This window comes from Carassius auratus, chromosome 46 (assembly GCF_003368295.1).
Source record: "Carassius auratus strain Wakin chromosome 46, ASM336829v1, whole genome shotgun sequence".
NCBI lineage: Eukaryota > Metazoa > Chordata > Actinopteri > Cypriniformes > Cyprinidae > Carassius > Carassius auratus.
Window position 1 is genome coordinate 9530540 of NC_039288.1, and position 10242 is coordinate 9540781.

A 10242-nucleotide genomic window follows, 5' to 3' on the forward strand; every position below is an offset into this window, starting at 1 on the left:
TTAACAGTCAGAATTTATTTCGGAATCTATTTAAATTGCTAAAGTGTTCAAGTTTGAGAGAATGAGCATTATTAGAATTTATCCAATAAAACCGATTAAAATGTAAACAATGTATCCAGCCAGAAAGTACTTATAGTGCTATAATATATCCAGTCTGTGAACACTGATATTGCTAGGTGTCCAGAAATTATTGATATAGCTAGAAAAATAATATCCCGTCAGAAATAATATTGATTACTAAATTTAGTCTTGAACCATTCAATATTGTTACCATTTACCAAAATAATTTGTTAATAATTTGTATTGTTACCATTTACCAAAAACAATTACCCTGCTACACTGTATCCAGTTATACATTTATTTTTTATTTTCTTCAGTCAACCATCACTAACGCTGACTCGATGTGTCAAGTGAAGTATCTTTCATAAGGTCTCATTGTATCCAGTCAGGAATCACGCCTGCGTTCTGGAGCACAATCTGCCTGACTTCCACTAAAAGCTTGCGTGTCTCTCTTCCTCTCCCCTCCCTTCTTTTCTCGGCAGGCCCCCCACCCCCTCATTTTCCCTCCTTGCCTCCCAGCTAGTTCGGCAAATGTTCGCGTTGCTTCAAACATTGTTGGATGCGCTCCCAGGACACCCTTGCGCGGTGCGTAAACCTTACATAAATCTGCGCCGGAGTCTCGGATGTGCCACAAAAGGATTCGGTTTTTTTTGGGCTAGACGAACCACTAACGTGACAAAACCTTAGTTACACAAGGGATAGATATCATACAAACTGTGGCGATAAACAGAAGTTTGCGCTGTTGATATATTCAGAGAAGCAGCGATGTAACTCACCTTGACAGTCCTGTCCCGCGCCACGGAACCTGATGTTCCAGATAAAGTGCTATTGTTTACCACTTCCCCGGCCCCTGTCTCCACACCCCAGGAACCGAGAGTGTGTTCGGGGTGGGGGGCCTGGGTGATAGGAATGATCTCGGACAGACAGCCAATTTGGAGTGGGGCAAAGCAAATAAGGCGCTTACTAGTCTCCAAAATGCATGTCTCGGTAAGTCTTAAAGGTGTGCGCTAGCTTTCCGAAAAGCCTATATTCCTGCCTTCTCCGCGACACGGGGAATCAGTATCCCACGATTTGTTGGTTGTATCCGGGCGCGTCGCTCGCCTCCTAATCCGCCATGTTGTGCCCCTGCGCCTGGAATGGGAAGCAGCGGATTCCCAGGCCAGGCCCCTCCTCTCCTCTTCCCACGCAGACACGCCGCGCGACATCTGGCGGACGCCTTGCTTCCAGGAAAGAGGAATTATAGTAGGCGCTTAGGTAGAATGCGCCACCCTGCGGTCGGTTGCGGTATTTCGTGTTTCAGAGCAGTCTTGAGAGGAGTTCTAATGAAGCATGAATGTAGATTAACTGCAGGGATTTTCTTCAGGTCTTCTTCAGTGTTCGGGGATTTGGCGAAGAAACTCATCTTAATCAAGTCTAAGATGTTTTGCTGGTTTATCAGGTTTAAATTGCTCTCCCATCCTAAATATAATACAGTTCTATCATAACAACAATTATTTTCTTTATTTTTTTTATTCTATAAAATGAACAATGCCATTTGTTAACTAAATTAGTTAACATGAATGTTATTATGAACATAATGTTTAATTTCAACATTTACTAATGCAATATTAAAATCAAAAGTTGTATGTTAACATTATTTAATGGACCTAAGCTGTCATAATAAACAATTTTTATGTATTTTTATTAACATCATAAATATGTAATATATATATATATATATATATATATATATATATATAATTGTTAATTTTAGGATGGGAAACTTTTCATTAATAACAATGAGGACATTCAGCATTAAAAAAAAAAAAAAGAAAAGAAATAGTCTGACTCCAAACTATTTTTATATTGCATAAAGATTTTATGAATAAGGGATATTCTCATTCTTTTATTTCTGTTATATTCTGGCATCCTATTTTCCCCCCTTTACGATACTTTTACATATTTAAATAATATTTAAACCATAGACAACTTACTACTAAGAAAAATACAACATTGCTATAATATTATATATTTTAATAATGGTAAAGATTAAACATGTAGCATTTGCAAGTAATAAATAGCTGAATAAATACATCTTTTTTAAGCAGCATCATAAAGCAGTACAGTCTGGTACATCAGTGGTTCTGGATAGACAACATATTAATTTTTTGCGCTACAGTACACGGTGTAATAATCCAAAAATTGGGCCAATAAGCAAGGCTTGAAATGTGAAATGTTGGACCAAAAGTGTTGACAGTGGACAACCAGTGCTGCAGATTGTGCTTAAAATGATACTCGTGGAGCACTGAGATTGGTTTAGACAGCCAGATTAGAGATGACAGCCCTGGTGAACTCCTCGCTTGACGCATAGCCTCCCAGGTCTGAGGTGCGAACCTACACCAAAAAGAGCAATAAAATATTATACATTTTATGGTGCAGCTTAAAAGAATAACTTAATCTGTAACTAACAGTTTGTCCTCACACACACTTCTTGAACATTCACCACATTTACAGTATTATGTTTATTTTGAGAATATTAAATGAGGATGAAGGTCTTCAAACAATGCAAGCAATCCACATACAACCAGACAAACTGACACTTTTGTTTTTACATATTTATTTTTTGGCTTAAAAAAAAAAATCACATTCGAGGAAACATTGGTCAGTTCATCTAAAGCATGAGTCAACCTTGAAATTATTTTAACCTGAAATGTGTGGTCTCCACCTTCCCAAACAAAGTAAGAGTTGAAATATTAACACTGAATGTGCTGAGCTTAGAAAAATATAAAGACAACATGTCAGATCAGCACCGCCATGACTGAGGTAAGTTTACAAATGCCTGAGAGGCAGTGATTTCATTTGCCTTTGATATCAATCTGTCATCATTTCCACAGCTGGTCATCAATGGCAGGAAGCAGACTTCCTGCTCAGAACATTTGCGATTTTGCATTATCAGATCAATCCAGTAATTGCCCATCTGACTTATGACAGCAGCAGATTTGATTAGTGAGGATTACATTAGTAACAATAAAAAGGGCAAAAACATCAAGTATCACTCCAGGCACTTAATGTGCCCAATAGCTTTTGAAAACTGTCTGAGAATCAAATTCACAGAGGTCCTGCAATCACAAAGGCAATATGACGAAGACCAGCCCCAAACAGAGATTATATGGAAGCAGGAATAAGACCTCTGCTGCTCATGCAGAAACTAAAGTTAGCTATCTAATTTATCTATTTAATTTAATTATTTTTTAATTTAACTTAAACTTACATTTTAACTTAAATCTGGAAAGCAATGTCAGACATATATTACCATTCAAAAGTTTGGGGTGACTTTTTCAAATAACTGAACTTTGCTCTTTTGAACTTTTTCATCAAAGAATCAGTTTTCACAAAAAATAAGCAGCACAAAAGTTTTTTTTTTTAACATTGATAATTGTTTCTTAAGCCTCAAATAAGCATATTAGAACGATTTCTTAAGGATCACAACTTGCCATCACAGAAATACATTTCTTTCAAAATAGAAAAGTTATTTTAACTGTAATAGTATTTCACAATTTTACTGCATTATTGATCAAATAAATACAGCCTTGGTGAGTATAATAAACTTTTTTTTTTTATCTTACCGACCCCAAACTTTTAAACAGAAGTGTAAATCAGGTTAAAGATGCATACTGTGACAAACAGAAATGAAAATAAATGTACATGGATGCATTAAAAAAAATAAAAAATAAACAGAAAATCAGTAACCAGTCAGAAAAATGAGAGAAAAAGAAAGCAATAAATGGGAAACAAAATATAATATGACAGGGCTGCTTTAAAATAAAGTGGCATGTATGAGGTGATCAGGGATAGGCATTGGCAAGCATCTTCAAACAGTCCGATGGCGCAGGTTGGCCACAACCGCACGGACAAAGTCACCAGTGGTGCTGTAACCCCCGAGGTCTCGAGTCCTCACCTGGCACAGGCAAATACACACAGACAGTCAAGCACACCCAGAACGGGATGAGGCGGCAGAGGAGGACAGGTCTTCACACCACATCAGAATTCATGGGCAAGCACAAACTCGAAGCCTAGAGTCTGACTGCATGACAGAGTTTCCATTAGGAGTACATTTTCTAGAAATGCCAATGCTGAAGTTGAATGTATACACTGAGGGACATCCGTGACGGTGTCAGTGAACTGAATGTATGATAATAATGGATTCAAGACCCCATGAAATCAGATTTGGTATTTTAGTTTGGCTTTTTCGTTTCCGTCCGTTAGCCCAATTCCTTCATCAAATATACCACATGCTTTCAACTGGCAACAGCAAACCATAAAAGTCTTCGATTGTTCTTGTTAGTTTTTTTGTACCGGTTTACAAAAAGGTACCATTAATTCATGAACTTACAAGCAATATACTTTTACACCATTTATTTCTCTTTGCTATTAGTTAATAAAAACAATTGTTCTTTGCTTGTTCATGCATTAACTAATATCAGCATGAATGAAGCATTTATGTAGCACTTCAGTGTGTATTGCTGTACACACAAAGTGCTTTACAATCATGAGGGGTCTCTCCTCAACCACCACCAGTGAGCAGCATCCACCTAGATGATGCGACGGCTGTCACAGGGCAACAGCACCAGTGCGCTCACCACACACCAGCTACAGGTGGAGAGCAGAGAGACACTAACACCTCTTCCAGCAGCAACCTAGTTTTTCCAGGAGGTCTCCCATTCAGGTACTGACCAGGCTCAACCCTGCTTAGCTTCTGTGGGGCAACCAGTCTTAGGCTACAGGGTGATATGGCTGTGGCGAAAAACGTGTCAAGATGAAAAATAAAAAGGCCCTTGTCAGACTTTTACCTGAGGTCTTTAAATAAGATGACAGTCTTAATATATAAGACTAAGTCTACATTTATTCATTTAGCTGACTCTTTTATCCAAAGCAACTTACAATTGCTATATATGTCAGAGGTCGCATGCCTCTGGAGCAACTAGGGGTTAAGTGTCTTGCTCAGGGACACATTGGTGCCTCACAGTGGATTCGAACCCGGGTCTCTCACACCAAAGCCATGTGTCTTATCCACTGCGCCAACACCACCTAAAAATCTAAAAGTTGTGTTGCAGTTAGGGTCATTCATTCAAAGCCAACAGCAAAGGGAAACCAACCAATAAGGATGAAAACCAGCGCCACCAGGAATATACAGATTTACATGCATAAACGTCCATAAATACTAAACTTGGCATCTTGAACCCACAGAAAAACATTGAAACACACTTGCACGTACACTCGTGTTCTCTATATGGTATGTACAATGCATATAGTTCTATCAGCCACACAATACACATTTCCCTCCCATTCAGACATGATCACACAAACACACACAATCATCTCTTACCTTGCCCTGCTTGATGACTTTCCTGACAGCCTCAGACACCATGTTTGAATGATACTCAAGACTAAAAGGAGAAACCCACTTACATAAATACAATTACCAAGACTCGTCAAAAGTTTAGAATAATTGACACAGTTTTAAACATCTTTGAAAGAAGTCTTATGTTCACTTAGTTGCATTTATTCGATCAAAAATACAGTAATATTGTAAAATATTCTCACTTGAGGTGTCTCAACATGTTGGATGCAGAGAGAAGCATAGCAGTAGGGTTTGCGATATTCCTGCCGACAGCCTGAGCGAAGGGATGTCTGGCTCCCTGATTGTAAATACAAGACGGGAATCACTGTTAAGTTGTCATACACACTGCAAAGCAGTTTATTCTTGGTCTGAAACTGTTACAGTGGATGTAGAATGAATAAAGGAATGAAAAACAAGATTTAGTCACCAACCGTTTCAAACACGGCATATTCGGCACTGTAACTCTCGCCTGGAACTACACCGGCTCCGCCCACCAGCCCTGCTGCCAGGTTATCAATGATGTTGCCGTAGAGATTTGGCATCACTAGCACATCAAACTGATAAGGATTCTGGACCAGCTGTGGGCCACAGAAGAATATACCAATTATATACCGTATTTTCCGGACTATAAGTCACACTTTTTTTCATAGTTTGGCTGGTCCTGCGACTTATAGTCAGGTGCGACTTATTTATCAAAATTAATTTCACATGAACCAAGAGAATTTAACTAAAAATGAATCAAGAGAAAACATTACCGTCTACAGCCGCAAGAGGGCGCTCTATGCTGCTCAGTGATCCTGTAGCCTACACTGAAAACATAGAGCTCCCTCTTGCGGCTGTAGACGTTAATGTTTTCTCTTGGTTTTAAATAAATGTGACTTATTTATAGTCCAGTGTGACTTATATATGTTTTTTTCCTCATTATGACGTATTTTTGGACTGATGCGACTTATACTCAGGTGCGACTTATAGTCCGAAAAATACAGCATATTATATATACACAGGCCATTCTCATTGCTGGTCATTCATTATAAATAAAAGACAAGACACTATACCTGCATGCAGCAGTTATCAATGATGATGTTTTCATATTTAATCTTGGGGTAAAGTTCAGCCACTTCCGCACAGCTCTGCAGGAAGAGACCATCCGCGAGTTTCCTGCAAAGATGATCCGAGGTGAGCATGTCTATGTGTTTAGCTTTAAAACTGCATGGCAGAATAATCATGGCCCACTTACATAATGTTTGCTTTGTGGACAGCAGTCACTTTGCTGCGGCCTTTCTTGGTGGCATAGTCGAATGCAAATTTTGCGATGCGGCGAGATTTCTCCCTGGTGATGATCTTCAGGCACTCAACCACTCCTGAAACACTCTACAAACACAGAGGTGCTCATAATGCAAATGTACACTAGTTGTTTTTAATACAACTTTCTTTAAAAGTTGATCAACAGGGTCCAATTTCAAATAAATGTTGTTCTTTCTATTCATCAAACATCCTGAAAAAATATATCATGGTTTCCGCAAAACTATTAAGCAGCTCAACTGTTTTTGAGATTGATAATAATAAGAAATATTTCTTGAGCACCTAATCAGCTTATGAGATTGATTTCTGGAGGATCATGTGACACTGAAGACTGGAGTAATGATTTCCATCAAAGGAATAAAAGGCCCATTTATTTTAGCACGATAACTATATCGTTCTAAAAATCGTTCTCAATATTAAAGAATAGCAGAGTCCACACTACAACTATAACGATAAAGGCATAGAGAAACGGTATTGTTGGAATCATTTTCAGAACGATTTTTTCCAGCTGATGAATATACAAACATTGACATCCAATCAGAATCCATCCTGCTGTAACGAGCTCGAAGATTTAAAGCGGCAGATGCACGCTTTAAAAAATTATTTTTATTTTGAATTGTAATAACATTTCACAGTTGTACTGTTTTTATTGTGCTTTGATCAAATAAATGCAGCCTTATGTCTTTTAAAAAAAACGTTTGCCTGGTAATGTAGGGGACAATCTAAAGTCTACGTTTACAGTGGTATAGAAAAGAATCATTATAAAATAATCAGATTTTGTAACTTTGCAGCCTGAAATGAAGACTGACACAGTTTTCTTTATCCAGCTGTATTTACTCAATGCAACCTATAACAGAAAAAGTGAAAGACAGATTTTTTTCTTTTTTAAAATTTAATATCACAATAGTTAACAGAAACCACATCTCTCAGCATAAAAACAAAAATGGCACAAAGAATGATTAAAGCTCATTATGCTATGTAAGCAATATGTAAGCTTTGCGTGTGTATTAGACCTAAATTTAAATGACTGGCAATGTTCTCTTCCAGATCTGTTGGATCTTTCAGCCCAATATGTGAATCTCATCAATTAGCTCAAAATAAAGTTTAATTCAAGAACTGACACTGGTTCTCGGGTTTCAAAAGTGTCTCAAATATCTGGTCAACAGCCCATGGGAGGGGAAGATAATCAAAACCGCAAAACATCTGTACCTCACACAGAAATTAATGATTTGAACATGACAAATACCTCATGCTCCAGAGAGCTGTATTCTCCCTCTGTCTGCTCCCGTATGATAACCAGATCCAGGTTATTGTGGCGGGTGCTATATCCAGGCAGGCTGTTCACATGAACCACATTGGCAAACAGGTCCAGCTTTCTCCTGCACATCAGAAAACAAGAAATAATCAATCAATCAATCAATCAAAAACTAGCAGTACAATGAGCAGTACATGGCAGCAATGGTAAAATGTTAAAGTAGTACCTCAGTCTCATCTCATATGATGCCAGTTCACCCTTGTACTCCATTGGAGTGTGAATCTTTCCTAAGCATAAAAAAATAACTGAATCAGCATTTCTTTTAAATGCCAAATTAGCTTTTTGTCAGCACATCAGAATATAAGTAAGCTTGCACTAATTGTAAATTGCCAGCCAAAATATTACGACATGATCAGCCGTTAGAAATGTTACCCTTGATGGCGACTCTGTTGTTCTTCATAGAGGTCAACACCTCTTCCAGTTTCTCCTCGCTGGCCATGTTCTGCACCTCACTCAAATGAAACTCCTCAAACTCCACAGGAACATCAGCTGCCTAGAGGACGAGGCAAAAAAGGCATTAGGAGCAAGTGAGAGGATGAGAGAGGGCCGAGCTGGAACACAGGATGAATGTGGGAAGATGTTTAACCCAAAACAATAAAGCCTATTATATCATAATCAGTGTTAATGTTTACTTGTGTCTGAAAAAACAACAATATGACTGAGAAAGTACACCAGTACCTTGAAAACCTCTTTGACAGCGGTCATCAGCTCAGGTCCAACTCCATCTCCAGGGACCATGGTGACCTTAAAGGTGCTGTCGGCCCGCGCCGGGGGAGTCTCCGAAACATTCTGACTGGAGGTCAAACTCAGAGAGCGAGCACATAACGGCTGAAACCGGGCACCACTCAAACCCTGAGGGGTCAAAGATGTCACAGGTCAAGTACTGTTACAGCGGGCATCACAGTGTGTCAATGACGCATTTGACACATTTAACACACATGACAGTTTAAGGACCATACAGTCATTGGAAATAAGTTTGTGTGAATCACCTGTATAGTTTGAAAATGCATTTCACATATGTATTATGTGGCCAGGCCATTTGATGAGGCTATATTTTTAACATTTTAAGTTTACTAATAGAAAGTAAATTTTACTAAATTATTGACAGCCCTGACAATAGATATCGATCTATTTATTTTAATTGAATTTTGAATAAGCGTTGTGTAAAATAAGCATTCGTTAAAGCAATTTTGCATAAATGTTATTATTCCCGTTTAGCCTATAATGTAATGTATCGCACCACCAGTATGATTTAATATTTAATTAGAATTTTCTCTATTCCATTAAATGATTGTATAGTATACATAAAAGCTTAATGTCATTAAAACATAAAAACAGAGTCTAAATTAACATATACCATCATTTTACCAAAGTACCACCGCTGTGTAAACGGATGTAAAGGAGGTTAAGGTAAATTGGTTTAAGTCTTTACATCCAGACAATTTCTAAGGGACCTCTCCTGTGAGCTGTCATCTGATATTTCATGTTTTTACTATGTACAATGTTACACCCAATGTGTTGCCGTTCAGACTTCGTTTCCTAGTTATTTTTTGTATTTTCCGTGTGACACAGACAAAAAAATTAGGCATATGTCATTGTGAACTGACAGCACCGGTTGTCAAGACTCACCTTGACCAATGTTACGAGCCTCCCTCTCAACGCGGCCGCCATCATGCATTAACGGGAGGAAAAACAGGAAAAGGTCACTGTGATCTTCCTTCTGAAGTAGGAATCGTGAGAAAAACGTTTCTCTACTGACCCCTGCTGGATGCATGCGTTACCGCAGTGCTTCGCCAACAGGGGTCATGTTTCCTATGAGACACAAGAACGACTTGCTTTAAACAATTACAGAAAGGTTACTTAGTTTCAACTTTTCAGAACTGTATTTTCAGTTTTGAATCATGGCAGGAATTAAATCCCATAAAAGTTAACTAAGATGATGTTAAAACACCGAATACATTTATTAAGAAGTATAGCAAGCATTTGTATGTTCAATGACAGCATAAATACTCATACTACATAAGTCCAAAGTCATCAACATGTGTATACTTCAGGCTCAGCTCTTTGTAATGTTGCTTTCTTTTCATAAATGTCAAGATAATCCAATCACAGATAACCACAGGTCTGTTATATTGACCAAAGCTGCATTAATTCTATCAAGAATACAGTAAAAACTTTAATATTG

General features: G+C 38.1%; 2 protein-coding genes across 4 annotated transcripts in view; both read right to left on the minus strand.

Moving 5' to 3' along the window:
- The window catches only part of LOC113064098 (receptor-type tyrosine-protein phosphatase alpha-like), a 28949-nt gene extending 27717 nt beyond the window's left edge, over nt 1-1232 (minus strand). For both annotated transcript variants that reach the window (XM_026234653.1, XM_026234652.1), the window contains exon 1: nt 837-1232. The gene's annotated coding sequence lies outside the window, so the exon portion shown is untranslated. The remainder of the gene's footprint in view (nt 1-836) is intronic.
- Nucleotides 1233-2058: 826 nt separating this feature from the next.
- Nucleotides 2059-9828, minus strand: LOC113064099 (isocitrate dehydrogenase [NAD] subunit beta, mitochondrial-like). 2 transcript variants are annotated; one of them, XM_026234655.1, is made up of 11 exons: nt 9687-9827; nt 8736-8909; nt 8430-8550; nt 8224-8284; nt 7989-8121; nt 6678-6811; nt 6496-6598; nt 5872-6018; nt 5644-5738; nt 5426-5486; nt 2059-2433 (listed from the first exon to the last, which is right to left on the minus strand). In XM_026234655.1, exons 1-11 carry the CDS (start codon nt 9729-9731, stop codon nt 2356-2358), a joined length of 1152 nt encoding a protein of 383 aa, XP_026090440.1. In that variant the 5' UTR covers nt 9732-9827; the 3' UTR covers nt 2059-2355. The 2 variants fall into 2 exon arrangements, with proteins under 2 accessions (XP_026090440.1, XP_026090439.1); XM_026234654.1 differs by lacking the exon at nt 2059-2433 and adding an exon at nt 3610-3997 and having other exon boundaries at nt 9687-9828.
- Nucleotides 9829-10242: the final 414 nt, after the last annotated feature.

What these genes read in the sequence shown, in the direction of transcription:
- LOC113064099 (XM_026234654.1), bottom strand. Translation starts at nt 9,731, where the DNA reads ATGATGGCGGCCGCGTTGAGAGGGAGGCTCGTAACATTGGTCAAG. An exon ending in GTCCACAAAGCAAACATTAT is followed by an intron (nt 6,599 to 6,677) that starts GTAAGTGGGCCA and finishes TCATCTTTGCAG; the next exon opens with GAAACTCGCGGATGGTCTCT. An exon ending in AATATGCCGTGTTTGAAACG is followed by an intron (nt 5,739 to 5,871) that starts GTTGGTGACTAA and finishes ATTTACAATCAG; the next exon opens with GGAGCCAGACATCCCTTCGC.